The sequence below is a fragment of the Lactuca saligna genome, chromosome 6, assembly GCF_052625555.1.
Source record: "Lactuca saligna cultivar CGN05327 chromosome 6, ASM5262555v1, whole genome shotgun sequence".
Lineage (NCBI taxonomy): Eukaryota > Viridiplantae > Streptophyta > Magnoliopsida > Asterales > Asteraceae > Lactuca > Lactuca saligna.
In genome coordinates this window covers 13,767,094-13,784,747 of record NC_136422.1, presented here as the reverse complement: position 1 = coordinate 13,784,747, position 17,654 = coordinate 13,767,094, and the positions used below count along the sequence as shown (strand labels likewise).

Sequence of the window (17,654 nt, the reverse complement as noted above, 5' to 3'; positions counted from 1 at the left end):
TAAGATAAAATCAAAAAATTTTCTTTATTTATATAATGCGGAAAGCCTTTCCTTACAATGCAAGTACATATATATAAAACTATGTTTATAAATATTCCTAATCAAGCTATCATAACTCCTAAGCAGCAGGTCAAAATTCTGATCAACGAATCATGCGATCGAAATCCATCTCTTTGTGATCAGACTCAACCTGCTCTTTCTTTAAGCTTTCTTTCTCTTATTCGATCCTTCAAAACATCAAAATGTAATCTTTTCACTTCATGTATTAAGAATCTATAAATAGGAACTTAATAGAGTTGGATAGTGGACTTACCTGAAGTAGAGTCAAACACTTTGACTTTACCATCCTTGTGGTCTCTCATGTAAATACGGCAGCTTCGCATCCAATGCCCCTTCTCTTGGTAATAGAAGAAAACAAATTCTTTTGGAATGGCATACGGGGCAATCACAAACTTAGCCTTTCTCTTTGCCACTTGGTCAAAAGATTTGACCTTGGCCTTTCCATGGGAAGAAAAAGCTTTTCTGGACTTCCAATGTTTCCATTTTCAATGTCCATGGAAGTTTGGGAAGTAGATCTTCCAGTCAAATTTGTTTTACTAGTGCGCTAAATCATTGCTGATTCAGCAACAATTAACATATATGTAAGATCAATAAGGGTCACATCGTGTTGTGTCATATAGTAGTAGTCTTTAACAAACTGACCATACGACTCGGGGAGTGACTGAAGAACCAAGTCAACAGCCAACTTCCTCCGGAAAATGACATTCAACATTCCCAGCCTGTCAATATGCAACTTCATCTCCAAGACTTGAGCACATACAAACTTTCCATCTTTGTGTTTACTTGCCAATAGGGTTTGAGTGACCTTGAACTTTTCAAGTTGATGAACATGTGGGTCAAGGAGAATTATTGGAGGAGGTGGAGGAAGTGAAGTATGATTTATGGGAACATCATCTTCATGAGGAAAGCTTTTTCCAAAAGATTCGGGAAGACCATAGTTGTCAAAACAAGACATCTACACGGAAGAAATTCAAGTTTAGTTGATTTAAGTCCTTAATATAACACCCAACTGAAATATTAAGGCTAGGATCCAACACGATGATTCATAATTCGGAAGAGGGATGCTGTAATCTAATTGTAAACTATTTGTCGATAGGTAAGTGACGATTTACCAATTCCACCATGAAAACGAAAATTTTAAACGAATAAAGTTTTAAATGAAACTCCTAGATCTTTTGAGATTCATTAAACTTTTCAATGACATGTTTAATCTCAATTATGCCCTTCCAGTTTGTGATTGGGATACCGAGGATCACAAACAAGGTATGAATAACCATGCAAATTAGCTTGGTACTCTCGAAGTCATTTATCACCTAATCAATGTGTTGGTTAACCACACACACTCCATTGATCTATGATAAACATCGAGATACCCTTTGTCATCCTTACTAGTCCAAGTTAGTGTGTCGGTTTAACCACACACGCTCCACTAACGACTTGGCAAGGTGCAAAGTGCAATTTCATGGATTAGCATCAAATTCACATTTTTCCTAAAGTAACTAAGATCGAGAATTTATAAGGGTTTAGTTAATTTGTGTTTCATTGTACTTTTAATGAGGATTTAAATGTCTTGTCAAACTCGTTGGGTTAACGACCCTCCACTGGTCAAGGGTGCGGTGTGTAAGAATGGATACCTAATGGTGGTCATTTTACAAACCGCTTCCTTAAACACCCCTTATAGACCAACTTCGTGAATGAGATCTACTAACGGTAAGACTGACCTTTTTACTTGTATATATATATATATATATATATATATATATATATATATATATATATATATATATATATATATATATATATATTAAACTTATAATTTTATATAGTATAAGGGTGTATTTTATACTTTTAAAATACTAGGTGGTTTAATCTATTAATAAATTAAACTTTTTAATTTAATTAACTTTAAACCATTTGATTATGGATTTATTAACTTTCTCTTTTAATTAAACATTTAATCAATTTAATAAAGTCCGTAAGAGTAATTTGAACTATTCAAAAACTTCATGGTACTAAAAATAAAAATTCAAAATTAAAGCTATTTAATTAATTTTTAATTTATGAACCAAAAAGTTGCACCTTTTCAAATTACTGGGGTTTTTTTTTGTTAGAATTCAATGTTTCAAATTAAAACATTTTAATTAAAATTTTCAAATTCTAAAACTTAATTCAAAACTGTTAATTTCCAAACTTGATGACAAGTTTTGTAACTCCTTAAGAAAAACTTTTGAGTTCTAAAACTTGATGGCACGTTTTATAACTCTCTTTAGTCATAAAAGAGACTTTGCAAGTTCCATAACTTGAGGGAAAGTTATGAACCTCTTCAAATCCATTTAGATCAAATGCTTAACTAATAAAATAATCATAATTTTATCCTTTTGCCAATTTGACCTAATGAAACTCTTATAGCAAGATAACTTCAAATCAAAGAATTACAAACAATTAGCTTATCATGTAAACTAGTAATTATCTCAAGATTTGACAATTTATCTATTAATTTGATGAGGTTAATCACTACAATATATAAAAAAGATTTTATGATATAAAACAGATCATGGTAATGATCCTAATCCAATTTTAGCCAAAAAAAACCTGAAAAACTGCAACTGGCCTATCCAACTCGTCAAGTAAGATCATAGGACTCGTCGAGTCCACTGTCTAGAGAGAAGTTTTTCAAATTTTCAGCCTTGAACAAATAACCAATGTATCTATATAACCGAAAACAACCCATGGCTTTGATACCATTGTTGGGTTTTATGAACTCTAACATCCCTATGGTGTACATACAATCCTAATGCTTTGGATCTAAGTTTTCTCTGGTTATACATGCAGCAAAATTATCCAAAGAATGAAGCCTACAACTAGCATACAATTTGACATTTGAATCATAAAAACACTAGTTAGAAGATTACCTCTTGTTATAGCTTGTTGTATTTGGCCTTTAAGAACTTAGCACCTCAAGTGTGATGCTTCAAATGGTTCACAAAACACCACTAACAATTGGAGAACTTGAGAGAGAGGTTATGAGGCACTCAAAATTGACTATAGTATCTCTAAGATCACTAGTGTATCCAATTTTAGGCCAAGGGGTTATATATATATATATATATATATATATATATATATATATATATATATATATATATATATATATATATATATATATATATATATAGTGTAGAATCTAAGAGTCACATGTAACCCTAATTCTTACACTTAGGCTTATGATCCATAATCCATATGGACTAACTCTTCATGGACTCTTACATAAACTTAGCCCATCATGGATCAATAGCCCAAACCATATGTATCACTGATTTACATAATCAGTCCTCGTTAATGTAGTTAGTCTCTTTTGATCACTAAATTAATTCCAAATTAGTTTTTGATCATTACTAATTAAATAATATGATTTCACAATTAATATATTGTACTTATAATATATTAATAAATATAATATATTAATAAATCACAAATAACCTCTTTCTCAAATATCCATCCTATTTGATTGTTCTGGTGAATGCAACCCAAAATTGACCATGCTACTCTCGGGTCAAGTACATATTAATTATAGTTATGGGCTTAGAAACCTAATCCAACAAGAAGTTCCATGAGGAACTGGGTACAAGGTTGCATTTCAACACTGCATATCATCTGCAGCTCGACGACCAGAGTGAGCGGACGATACAGATCCTCGAGGATATTTTGCGGACCTGTGTTATTGATTTTGGTGGGAGTTGGGATTCCTACCTACCTATTGCGGATTTCTCCTACAATAATAGTTATCACTACAACATTGGTGCTCCGCCTTTTGAGCTCTTATATGGTCGGAGGTGTCGTACCCTGTTGTGTAGGGGTAAGGTTGGTCATAGGGTCATGGGAAGGACCGAAGTAGTACTCCATACTACAAAGCTTATTCAACAAATCAGACAGAGGCTACATACAACACATAATCAATAAAAGAGCTATGCCGACCAGCACCGATCTGATTTGGAATTTTAGGTCGGTGATATGGTATTACTGAAGGTTTCGCCTTGGAAAGGTGTGATACGCTTGAGGAAGAGGGGGACAATGGATCCCTAGTTTGTTGGACCTTTTTAGGTGATTGTCAGGGTTGACAAGGTGGCTTACAGGTTGGATCTACCCAAGGAGCTTTATCATATTCACAACACCATCCATGTTTTGTAGTTACGAAAATGTGTATTAGAGGATGAGACAGTGGTTTCCTTAGATGATATTCAGGTCGATGAGCGCCTGAACTATGTTGAGAGACCGATGGCTATTTTAGAAATGAAGATGAATGTCCTGCGCAACAAGGAGACACATTTGGTAAAGGTACAATGACAACATCAGAAAGGCACCGAATGGACCTGGGAGTTGAAGGGTGAGATGCGGGAGCATTATCCTGAGTTATTCGTCGTAGAAAACTTCGAGGACGAAGTCTAGATCAAGTGGGGGAGAATTGTAACATCTCGATGTTAAGGTACTTTTAATCTTGGGCTTTATGATTTCGGTACATTGAACTTTAGTCAATACGTTGAGAAATGGTAAAAAGGGGCCCAATGTGGCTTTTGGGCCAGATGAGTACGTTATGCGTACATGGGTGTACGATAAGCATACTAAGGCGCACCTTAGTATGCTAGGCATACACTTCGTACGTTGGGCGTACGAGGGTGGCGTGTAAAACCCAAATTTTGGGGACTTGGCTCATATTTAAGCATCTTTGTGGACATAAACCCTATTCTTATCCAACCTCCTTCAGAGATTTCGAACCTCAAGCAACCCTAGAGCAAAAAGAAGCCAGTTTGTGATCCTTTAAGAGAGTTTGGTGTGGTTTTGAAGAAAGAAGAAGGTGGTGTGAAGACCTTGGAGTGGAGTGCATTCTAGATTTCAGATTCCTAGCTTGTTTGCATTCTCAAAAAGGTATAAAGCTTGCATCTTTTCCAATCAATCTTGTAGATCTAGGTTTTGCTCTTTAAAGTCCCTTTTTGGTCCCAAAATGATGATTCTTGAACAAAGCATGTTCTTGACCCATTAAGTTGTCATTTCAGACCCTTGGAAGGGTCTTGAGTCATAAAAATGGGTTCCAAGTGGTTAGTTTTGCCCCCTACATCACTAAGAAGGTCTTAATGGAATAAGACTTTGAGTTAAGCACTTATTGGTCATGCTAAGTCATAAAGTTGGAGACTTTATGACTCCTAAGAGTATTTTAGCTATGGATCTGAGTTATGGATGTAAGAGCTGAAGCCATTAAGCTCTTAATGGAATTTTTGGATTTGCGAGGGTACGCCCTACGTATTCGGAGTACGCCTAGCGTATGAGGTCAACCACCTCGATGGTGGTCAACATATGAGGTTTCGTGTACTCCCAATGTACCTTCGGAGTATATCTCGCGTACGCACCCTGCGTTGATCCGATCGAGTTAACTCGGTTGGGTTGACTCACTTTACTCAGTGGGTTTGACTAGTTTGACTTTGACTTTGACTAAGTTTGACTTAAGGGTATTTTGGGATTGTGATGGATATCGGTCGTTCGGTTGGAGTAGGTGTTGGTTTGAGAGCTGAGATTCAAAGTCGGGACCTCAATAGCTTCTGTCCAGTTTGCGAGGTGAGTTTTTCTCACTGTATTTGCAGGTCGAAGGCACCAAGGCCAACCCATTGGATTATATATCCTGATATGTGATAATATACTTTTGTGTTGTGGTGATCTATTGGATCGGTATCCTGGTATATTGGTTGATTCTATGCTTAGTGATCTGTAAGATCTATCTAATTGTCGACTGGTTATATGTATGCTTATTTGTTATGTATATGTCGACATGGTTTATATGTGGTTAGGTTGAGGCTGACCAGTGTAGAATGAAGGCCAATAGCCCAGGGCGTCCCGGATAGATTGCAGGCCTGAGGGGCGTACCAGTCAGGTCGAAGGCCTAGAGAACGTTCCAGATAGGCTGAGGGTCTGGTGAGGCATACCAGTCATGCTGAACGTTCTGTGAGCGTACCAGATAATCTGTAGGTCGGTGGGGGCATTTCAGTCATGTTGAAGGCTCTGTATGCATGTTGTTTGTTATTAAGATCATCACTCAACAACAAAAGCAAAGTGTTTTTTAGCTACAAATCCAAAAAAAAAAGAAAAGATGAAAAAAAATCCACAAATGATATAACAACTTGTATTTCATGGCAACTTAAGATCTTCAGTTTTGTTCTTTGCATCGAGCAATTCTGGGATAATGGTCATAACCCTAAAACACATAGGAAGATCGACCCACTCAATAAATCAACACCTCCCACAACTTCAAAATCATTTCCTTAAGTTAATATCACTCCATAAAGTTGTGATGAAGGTTTGGCTTCCATAGTGACAAATCACCATTGTGTGATTAAGTGAGATTTTTTCTTGTTTTGATTTATAAAGGGAAGAGAGAAGATGGATGAAGAAGATGATCTAATTTTAAATCATATACGATATTATGAGAGAGAAGGGGGAAACCAAAATGCCCTCATGTGAAGGGCACATGTAGATGATAATAGTTTTACGGATCAAAACTGCAACTTTTGCCTACCACAAGGACCATTAGTGCTAAATTTTCAAAATAAAACTAAAAGTACAAATAGATGACAACCATAGGAACTAACACTGTAATTTACTCGGTCTTAAACTAAAAATTATACGGATCAAAAATACTATATATCATGCAAATTAAAAATTAAGGGGACTATAATTGTAATTATTGCATTTTATGCGAAGAGGGATATGTTATGCTCCATTTGTTCGAAAGGTAGAAGTAAATAAACTTATAAAAGTTCAATAAAATTTCAGAATCGTGTGCCTCAAACTTGCTTTTCCGAAATCCGGGTCTATAGCTTCAATCAATTATTAAATATGGTTCTGATCTAAATGGGAATTTGATTTTAACATCAACGATCTGAATCCTCTTATTTCTGGAAACCGATTCTCCAACTACTATAGAGTAGCTCTATCCCAAAACCCTCAAATTACAGTTGAAGAAATCCCCTATAAACAATCAGTGTTTAGCATAAATCGCAACCCAAAAATCTAAAATCTTAATTCGCGAACTGGGTATAGACAGATCGGCCGAAATTTGCAGCCGAAAACTTGTGATCTTTTAATGCGGCAAGGAAGAAGGTTAGCATAATATGTTTTGGAGGGAACGCGAAAGGGAGATCAACAAAGAGCAAAATGGAGGCCCTCCTTGTGGGCAGGTTCGAGTTCTTGTTGTTGGTGATTCAGGTAACTGCTTACTTCAATTTATTGTTATTGTTCTTCTGTTGAATCATCAGATTTGATGTAGTTCATATGCTGTTTCTATTTTAACATGATTTCAATAAGATTTTATCGGTTGCGTATGGAGATTAGAGTTGTCCTCACTTGACAATTAGATTTTCATCCTCTAATCATATCTGCCGATCTGTTATACTTTACTCAAATAGACCATATTTGTAGGTTTAAATCCAACATTTATTTCAAGTAATCCAGTCAGCCTTTTGCAATCATAGATGCCATACTACTTGCTAGTTATCATTTAGAGGATTTTAGGGTTGCATTAGGATTGGCTATGTGATAAAATCATCCATAAGAAGCTCCACAACATGGTGACTCTAGTAGCTTTTAGCAAGGTCTTGTTGGTTCTTGTCTTCTTGAACTGAATTGTGTTACATATTATGAGCATGATACACCCCATCTGTTGTAGTTTATGCTTTGCTAGTATTTCTCAAACTTAATGATGCTTGAGAATGGGAAAATGTCTGTGATTTTGAGTGCTGCTCTTATTTCCGGATGACCAGATGTTTTTGATTCATAGTTTTGATAGTTTACCTCTTTTATTTTCTTTTTAGAAGCCAATCATAGATTAATGAGCTCTTTATGCCTTGGTTTTAAAATATATTATATAGGTGTGGGAAAAACTTCTCTTGTTCATCTGATAGTGAAAGGTACAACAACAAAGCATCCTCCTCAAACAGTTGGATGTACAGTAGACGTGAAGGTATATATAGATTATAGATATCTTTTAAGGAAACAAAATTAAATATTTATAAAGTAACTTTTATATATTTATATTTTTATATGCAGCATTTTACATATGGAACTCCTAGTAGCTCTTCAGATAGTGAAAAAGGTGACAAAGATAGGGATTTCTTCATTGAACTCTGGGATGTCTCTGGACATGATCGTTATACAGATTGTCGTTCCATCTTTTATTCCCAAATAAACGGTATTTATATAAATATAAATATTATTTATTTAAATTTCAATCTTTGTTGAAGATTAAAGAACATGTGTTGTGTGTGTAGGTGTTATTTTCGTGCATGATCTTTCTCAAAGAAGGACAAAAACAAGTTTGAAAAAATGGGCAGCAGAGATTGCAGCAACAGGGACATTTTCTGCCCCGTTGGCGAATGGGGGTCCAGGTGGCCTTCCTGTGCCCTACCTTGTCATTGGTAACAAAGCTGACGTGGCAGCCAAAGAAGGGACAAGGGGTAGCAGTGGAAATCTTGTTGACATGGCACGCCAATGGGTTGAAAAACAGGGTTTGCTTCCATCAAATGAGGAGCTCCCTCTCATTGACACCTTTCCTGGATCTGGAGGGCTTATGGCTGTAAGATTTGCATCAATTTTCAATCTGCATTTCTTGATTTTTCCTTTTTTTTTTTTTAATTGTTTTAAAAAAATGTTCAGGCTGCAAAAGAAGCAAGATATGATAAGGAGGCTGTGATGAAGTTTTTCCGTATGGTATGCACATATAAGATCTTTTTTTTTTCTTCTTATCAGTGAGACTAAATGACCATTTTACCCTTACATTCCAAAAAAAAAAAAAACATTCATAAGTTTTAGTGGATGATCTGTAACTTTTCAGTTGGTAAGAAGAAGATATTTTTCAGATGAGTTACCAATGGCAAGTCCATGGTCAACCTCAGTGCAAAGACCATTACAGAATTTGAGTGATGAAGATCAGATATACACAAGTACAAGGTATAATATAAAGCTTATCATATTATATGAGAGAATAAATTGGTTTTTTTATTTAAAAAAAAAAAAATCATGTTATACTTTTGCAGGACAAGTGGAGACACGTACAAGTACAATGTTCTACCACCACTGCCAGCTCAGCGAAATCTGACCCCACCTCCCACACTGTATCCTCAGCAACCGGTGTTGACGCCTGACAATTATAATATCCCAAGATTTGCATTGAGTGGAGCTCAAGAATTAAACAGTATTAGATCCAAAAGGAATGATATTAATGTATGATTTTGATTTTGCCACTACTATAAAAAAAAAAAAAAAAAAAAAAAAAAAAAAAAAAGGCATATGTTTCTTTTTTCTTCTTCTTACTGTGTTGATGCTTCTTGATTGTAAAAACTAGTCTATTCATTCTTTTGACTCAGTGAGATATGTTGTTGTTGCCTATTTGGTTTTATTTTGTTCAATGTGAAGATTGCTGGTGGAAATGGGTTAAATGCATGAGACTGCATGTATAATAGAGGGAGTAGTTAGTTGTGCAAATAAATTCCAAGTTTTATTAGTATATTATTGTAACCAAGTTTTGGTAAGATTTGTCTTCAGAATTTGATAGAAATTGTGTTTTTGTGGTGTTCTTGTTTGGGAATGTGATGAAAAAGGCAGATGTACATTATTATTGGGCATTTAAAATGTTATTAGAATCTTACGTCACACAGATATGCCAAGGCATTACTTTTGATGAAATTTGGGTATCTTAATTTCCACTGATATATATATATATATATATATATATATATATATATATATATATATATATATATATATATATATATATAAAAGATGTGAATGTGTTTAAAATGATTACATTTTGTGCCAAAATGATTTTTTTTTTCACATATTAAGTGATATGGCAACACTTTGCTGCTTTAATCTTTTTTGTTAGATATTCAACCAAGTGCACAACTAAATGATGCAATCTTTTTTTTTTTTTTTTTTTTTTTCAATATATCACATTCTTATTCAATTTGTCAAATATCATTTTATAGTTATTTTGAATTAATTTTTTTTTCCATATGTCATTTTATGAGTTTTTCTATTTTAATAAATTCCACATAATGTAATAATTATAATAATCTTTTCTAATAAATGAAGATTTTTTGCAATATATCACTCTTATTCAATTTGTCAAATGTCATTTTGTAGTTATTTTGAGAAAAAGCATCATAAATGGTCCCTGTGTTTTCCCAGATTCTGAAGTTTAGTCCCCGTAGTTTAAAAATCTCATAGTTGGTCCCTATGCTTTCAAAACTTTTGACAGGTGGTCCTTATCCCTCACACCGTTAGAATCCCACCGTTAACCCTTATTTCATTAAAATAATATAAGGGTAAATCGGTCTTTTCACCTGTGCCCTCTTCTTTATTGAGGGAAATGATTATGCCACTGTCTTCTTCACGTCAACTCCCAAACACTCTTCATCTCCCAAGAGCACAGTGACTTCGTCTTCAACAGATCACTCTTATCCTCGAATCGAAATTGGGGTTTAGGGTTTACACAACACCAAAGGACAATGGTTATGTCAATATGGTGTTTGCGTGAAAAAAATGCGTGCTTGAAGGACTGGTAATCAAGATAAGGTAAGATTTTTCATAAAAAAAAAAAACTGAAGTTTTTGTTTTCCTTGAATGTATTTGTGAAGATAAATCATCTTCTTTATCCTTTCTATTTTTGTGTTTGTAGAGGGATATGATAACTATTTCACGTTGAAGATACACTATAGTGGTGTCTTCACCAAATCACCTGGAAGGAAATACGTTGATGGTACTGTATCATACGTAGATGACGTTGACACTGATTTATTTTCAGTCCATGAACTCGATGACATGGTTCGAGAATCAGGGTACAAAGGTGAACAAACTCTTTACTACCATTTCTGTATCCCCGAATTTCCCTTAGACTACGGGTTATTGCCTTTAGGGAATAACCAAGATGTTCTTAAATTGGTTTCGTATGTCCCTAAGCACAGACTTGTAAAGGTCTATATTGAAATTGGTTAGACTAGGGTAGTTAGTTATTTTAAGTCTCCTTCCAAAGTTGTTATCGAGGAACTGGAACCTAAGAGTGTGTCACCGGAACTTAATAGAAAAAAACCTTGTAGAAGAGAAGTAGGATCGTGTAGTAAAAAGCTTGAGTTAGACCCCCCGTGCCAACCATGTTGTTGACTAGTCACAAGTAATAGATATGGATGAAAGTCAGGATCATTCAATGTAACAACCCGCTATTTCAAGTCAGTAAAAATCGAGTCCTGTAACCTCTTTGAGAAAGGAATTAAAATATCATCGAAAAATGAAGTATTCAAAAACTCTATTTGGAGTACACTATGCGGTAGTTATCGTCTTAAGGTTTCCAAACATATAAATAACACAAAAATCCGAGTTATAACGAAGAAGTTATGATCATTCTAAGTTTTACGACAAAAACCGGCAATACGAAGTTGCGTAAAAACGCAAAGTTTCAATAAAACACTTTCCGACCTTAGGTGTCTAAATGAAAGTCGTAGATATCGTTAAACTACAAACAAGCATAAAAAGAACGCTCAAATCGGACATCGTATGAATAAGTTATGAATTTTTAAAGAAATTCCTTAATCACGTCATTTTAATAAATAAATAATAAAAATAATTCCGGAATTTGCCAACGGAATCTAAATGAAAGTTGTAGATCGTAGTCTCACCTTCGCGGGGATATAAAGAACGTCAAAAACGGAGTTCGTATGAAGGAGATATGAATTTTCGAAGTTTGATAAATAATTTATATATATTTTTTATTAAAACTTCGGTATTATCCGAAGGGGAGTCAGCGTCCTCATCCGAGGTACGCGCTGCGTACTCCTGTACGCCCCACGTACCCGAGGAACTTGGCCTCAAACCGTCCACATCGCCCTATGCGAGGCATCCGACCCGCTGTCCCATCTGACCCGACTGCCTGAGCCGTCCCATCCGAGGTCGAGGCAGTCGAGGCTTCGGTCACGCATGACGTACGCGTACGCGCTGCGTACGAGCGTACGCCCCGCGTACGAGGCCTCTCAGGCCCCCCTATAAATAGCATGCGAGGGTTCCCGGGAAAATGGCCAATTCTCTCTCCTTTTTCTTGCGTTTTACCTCGTTTTCCATGCTCGCACTACCCCGAAGCCCTGGTCATTTTGTGCAAGTCCCGAAGGTCGATTTTTCTCCCGAGGAATCCCGAGATTTCCGAGGAAAATCCATTTCCCGAGACGAAACTCTGCCCGGTTTTCCATCTTGCTATCTTCAAACTTTCAAGTGAGTTCATACCCCTTTCAAACACACTTTAAATACATTTTAAATGCTTTTATACTCTTTTAGGGGGGGAATACAAGTAAACATACGGTTATTATCGTGTATTTTATAAAGTTTCACTTCACTTGTTTTATCGAATAAATCACTTGGAACTCATTACTATTATGGAAAACTCTTGTCATACTTTGCGTGCATTAGACATTATACAAAGTATATAATGATTTCAAAGTAACTTTCATTGTTAAGTCGTTTTATACATTCTAAAAACTTATGATTTTGCTTTGTCAAACATTGTGAAAAAGGATAAACTTTGCATAGAAAACTATCACTTTAATACGGGCTTAGTTGAGAATCCATGAGACGTGTATATCTTCAAACGTTACTTTTCTTTATTAGAAAGTAATGCTGCAAGTCCTGTCTATAACCAGAGTCTCCCGTTCGGAGAACGTGTCAAATGTGTATAGATCTATACGGGAAGTCATGATCCCGCGCCCTGACTGTTAGCTACAGTCCGTCTTTTGGGGTGACAGTTGTCATAACGCTGCGACGCCTGAAGAACGTCGTTACAGGCATATTATGTTTAGTATGGTTATAAAACTCATCGGATATACAATTATTATGGTATTATGCTTTTATGAACGAGTAGCTATTAAAACTATTCTTCATCTAATAAATGCGATCTTCGTATAGTTTTACTATATAAAACTATGACACAACTTTTGAGAACGTCGGTTTCTTGCGATTTTCGGTCTTAGAGACTGCCATTTATGTTAGGAAAATAAGGGTTTCTCCTGCATACAAACCAAACAACTAATAGGAAAATAAGGGATTTTCCTGGTGCAATTATTTACAACTTATAACACGAACATTTATATGCATTTCATACTTTTATAAGAAAATAAGGGTTTTTTTCTTGGAAAACACAACAACTCGTATCTCAACCATTAGGGAAAATATGGGATTTTCTGGATCTAATACATTCACTTTCAACATAACAAATCACAACTCTTTACATTTGAAATGCTGCGTTTTCTGGAAAATATACACCCATTTTGGAATGGCATCCAATTTTTCTAAACTACTTATGAACTCACCAACTTAATTGTTGACACTTTTTCTTTGAAATAACTTGTATTCTCAGGGAACCGCTAAGCAGGTTTGGGAATCAACTTTTGGGATTAACGCGCTGGCGTTAATTACTTCTTTTGGATGATGTTTATGTATTTATCTTTTGAACATGTAATGAATACAATTATGTAAACATCTTGGAAACTTTAATATATATGGTGGTGTGTACTTTCCTTTCTATGAACTGTTATGATACTGAATATGACGTCCTCCGCCCCCGAACGTTTCCGCCGTTCTGGTTTGGGGGTGTGACATTCAAAGACTATTTTTCCATATGTTATGTCTCAAGTTAGCCAACGAAGTAATGTCATTGATGTGAATGAAGGATTGATCATGGGCCACATAGAAGAAGTGTGTAAGAGCAATTTAGGCAATCTTGTAGAGGAACCAATTTCTGAAGATATTGATGGACAACAAAGTGTAAGACTCGATGAATTTGAAGCATTTACAGATGATTATTCAACTTATGCTGAATTTGATGTTGAGTACAGTGTACCGAATGGTGAAGACAATCAAGTAGAAATGGAAATTCTAGAGGGCATGGTAAATGATGATAGTGGAGATGCTTTCTATAGTGAGAATGAAGATGGTTTTGATTATAGTGCAGATGATTCTGATGATAATGACTACATTGTACATGAGTCTAACATGCAATTTGATGTGGATGTAGACATGAGTGAATTCCAAAGTCATGTGGATGTAGATGAACATGGAATTTTAAACAAGCAAACTGAAAGTATAGGTAATGACATAGTTGATGAAGAGTTGGAAGTTATTCAAAGTGATGATTATCAGTATGCAGGATTTAATGAAGATGAAAGGACAAAAATGCTTAAGGAGTTGAGTAGGTCAACTCCATGCTCACATGGGGAGATCCATTTAAAACCATATAGGGTGGGGCAGTGTTTCAAAACAAAGAAGGAAGTTGTGGACTACATGCATGCACATGCTGTAAATACAAGGAGGTCCCTATACTTAGCAAAAAATGATAAAATCGAGATAAGGGTCAAATGTGGAGGTGTTGTGGGCCAATTTACTGAAACAGTTCAATGTGGTGGGCCATCAACAAGAAGTAAGGTAAAGTGCAAGGGACAATCTACTGAAACAGTTCAATGTGGTGGGCCATCAACTAGAAGTAAGGTAAAGTACAAGGGCAAAAATGTGATTAGTAAAAAAGGAAAATGTCCTTGGGCAGTCTAAATCTCGAGGCCAGATGAGAATACAGATTGGTTGGTGAAAACAGTACATGAAGTCCATAAATGTTTGTAGACAAGATCAGTTAAAGCTTTTACTTCCAAATATTTAGCGAACTTAATTGTTCCACAAATTCAAAGTAACCCTAAAATTCCAATCAAAGCTTTACACGAGGAGTTGTGTAAGAAGTTGGAGCTTGGTGTGTTAGTTCAAAAGGTTGGTAGGGCAAAGTAAATGGCTGAACGTGTGATTAGTGGGGACTACCAACTTCAATATGGATATCTGAGGGGTTATGCTTTGGAACTGCTAAACACAAATCCTGGTTCAACTGTTAGGATAGATGTGTATCCTGAACCATCATTGTCGACTACTACAAGAACTTTTAGAAGAATATATGTATGTCTAGGTGCATTGAAGTTGGGATTCAAAGCTGGGTTAAGGGATTTCCTGGGAGTTGATGGTACATTCTTGAAAGGCCCATATCCTGGGCAGGTACTAACTGCTGTGGGTCTAGACTCAAATAATGGAATATACCCTGTAGCATATGCAGTGGTAGAGGCTGAGACAACTAGTTCGTGGACCTGGTTCACGGAACTGTTAGGAGAAGACTTAGAATTGGGAGCAAATTCAAATTTTACCTTCATTTCTGATAAACAAAAGGTATGTTATACCTAATTATTTCTCATGATAGTGTAGCTTATTTTCTAATTTTATAAATGAAACTGACTGAATTTGCATTTGTTAAGGGGATAATACCAGGAGTTGCAAAGGTATTTCCCAATGCAGAACATAGGTTTTGTTTGAGGCATATTCAGGAGAATTTAAAGAAACAATGGAAAAGAAAAGAGTTGAGTGACTTGGTTCGGGAATGTGGTAGAGCAACAACAATAAATCACTTTAAATATGCAATGGATCAGTTGAAGAAAATGAATGATGAAGCTCATGCTTGGTTGTGTAAGATTCCTGCAGAGACATGGTCTAAATCTCACTTCAGTGGTATGTCATTTAGAAGTTGTTGAGTTTTATGTTTTAATATAAAATTTGTAATTTCTCTTTTTGAATATGGTTTTCACAGGTAGGGCACACACTGATTGTTTGTTGAATAATCTTTGTGAGGTATTCAATGCTAAGATAGAGGAAGGTAGGGATAAACAAATCATCACATGCTTAGAGTATATTAGAGAGTATCTCATGAAGAGATTGTGTGTTGTGCAAAAGGAAATAGATAAGTGTCAAGGGGAACTAAGTACTACTGCAACTATAATTTTAGAGGAGATTAAGACTCAAGCAGCAAAGTATGTAGCTAAGTATAATGGGGCAGGAAAGTACCAAGTTGCAAGCACATGGCAGGATCAGTATGTGGTGAACCTAAATGAAAGAAGTTGCACTTGTAGGTTCTGGGAGATTACAGGTTTTCCATGTAGGCATGTTGTTTCTGCTATATGGAACAAAATTGAAAATGGAGAAGATGCCCCTGATGTTGAGGATTGGGTCCATCCTTGCTATAAGTTATCAACATGGAGAGCCATGTATCTGAACAAAATTGATCCAATAAATGGTCGTTCAATGTGGCCAAAAAGTGATTGTCCATTCACTTTAACTCCACCAAAACATCACACACATGTTGTTATGTCAACTAGGCTAGATATGTACTTTTAATGCCAGCATGTATGTTAATGTTTTAAATATAATAAATGCATATGTGTAGGTTGGGAGGCCAAAAAAGAAGAGAAGGAGAGGTGTTGATGAGCCCAACAACCAAACCACTAAATTGAGCAGGAAATTTATTGCAGTCACTTGTTCAAAGTATCATAACAAGGGGCACAATTCAAGAACATGTAAAAGGCAGTGAGGCAATAGTGAAGTTGGATCAAAGGGGAAGAAACAATGAAAAGGGAAGACACAGGCAAAGGGTAAGACACAAGGAAAGGGAAAGGGTAATTTAGGAAATATGTTAAGTAGTTAGTTGGATGTTTGGGTAGTTAGGTCTTTTGAAACATAGATTATGGTTTGGTTGTTTAAATTATGGTAATTAGGTCTTTTGTAATGTTTGTATGGGTTAAGACATTCCATCAGTAAGTATGTTGAAAGTAAGTCTCATGTTTGTATGGGTTAAACACAGACTTGTAATGATTTTATCAACATTTTGCTTATGAATTACCCTCTCCAAACCTTTCTCAAGAAGATGCATGTATAACAATGTAGATTTGAAATACCATTCCTAACCATTTGCAAGATGCAGTTATAACAATGCATCATACGAAAATGAACATCAAAACCACAGATTTATAACAAAATACATAATCATCATTTCCATTAACTTAATGTGTTACACTTCATACAACAGAATGAAACCAAAAATACCCATTCCATCAATATCCAAAACCCCCTGAACTAGTTAGATGCGTACAAAGAAACCAAAAAACCCCATCCTATTACCATCCAAATCCTTACTAGTTAAAATAAAACCAAAAAAAAAAATCATCCATGAACAGAACAACATAAGCCGGTAGTTCCACAGTTCTGCACTTACAATTGCAACCTTATCTTCCAATCGATTCATTGATCTTATTAAACCTGGAATCACCACCAATGCCCTTGCACACATCGGAGGGTCAACCCACCTTACGAATCCACATCTTGAACAATTCAAAAATTGCCTTCCTGGGTTACGATCCGTCCATGAGGTCAACTTCGTTGTTACCATTCCACATCTACAAATCCCCATCTTCGACACTCGCATAAATCGTTTTGGAATTCGATGCACAGTAGAGTGAGCAGTAGAGTGAGAGTAGAAGACGGTGGGTGCGAGAAGGGTTAGACCAATATAGACATGCATTTGGTTATAAAGAAGAGGGCACAGGTGAAAAGACCGATTTACTCTTATATTATTTTAATGAAATAAGGGTTAACGGTGGGATTCTAATGGTGTGAGGGATAAGGACCACCTGTCAAAAGTTTTGAAAGCATAGGGA

General features: G+C 35.8%; 2 protein-coding genes across 2 annotated transcripts; both read left to right on the top strand.

Annotated features, from left to right (window-relative positions):
• Positions 1 to 6,846: 6,846 nt before the first annotated feature.
• LOC145001792 (Ras-related small GTP-binding family protein) lies at positions 6,847 to 9,658 on the top strand. Its single transcript, XM_078961141.1, has 7 exons — positions 6,847 to 7,311; positions 7,974 to 8,065; positions 8,152 to 8,293; positions 8,373 to 8,677; positions 8,758 to 8,811; positions 8,936 to 9,051; positions 9,138 to 9,658. The coding sequence occupies exons 1-7, from the start codon at positions 7,218 to 7,220 to the stop codon at positions 9,328 to 9,330; spliced, it is 996 nt and encodes a 331-aa protein (XP_078817267.1). The 5' UTR covers positions 6,847 to 7,217; the 3' UTR covers positions 9,331 to 9,658.
• Positions 9,659 to 14,913: 5,255 nt separating this feature from the next.
• Positions 14,914 to 16,531, top strand: LOC145002317 (uncharacterized). The gene is made up of 4 exons (XM_078961613.1): positions 14,914 to 15,339; positions 15,426 to 15,675; positions 15,755 to 16,302; positions 16,388 to 16,531. Exons 1-4 carry the CDS (start codon positions 14,914 to 14,916, stop codon positions 16,529 to 16,531), a joined length of 1,368 nt encoding a protein of 455 aa, XP_078817739.1.
• The last annotated feature ends 1,123 nt before the right edge of the window (positions 16,532 to 17,654 follow it).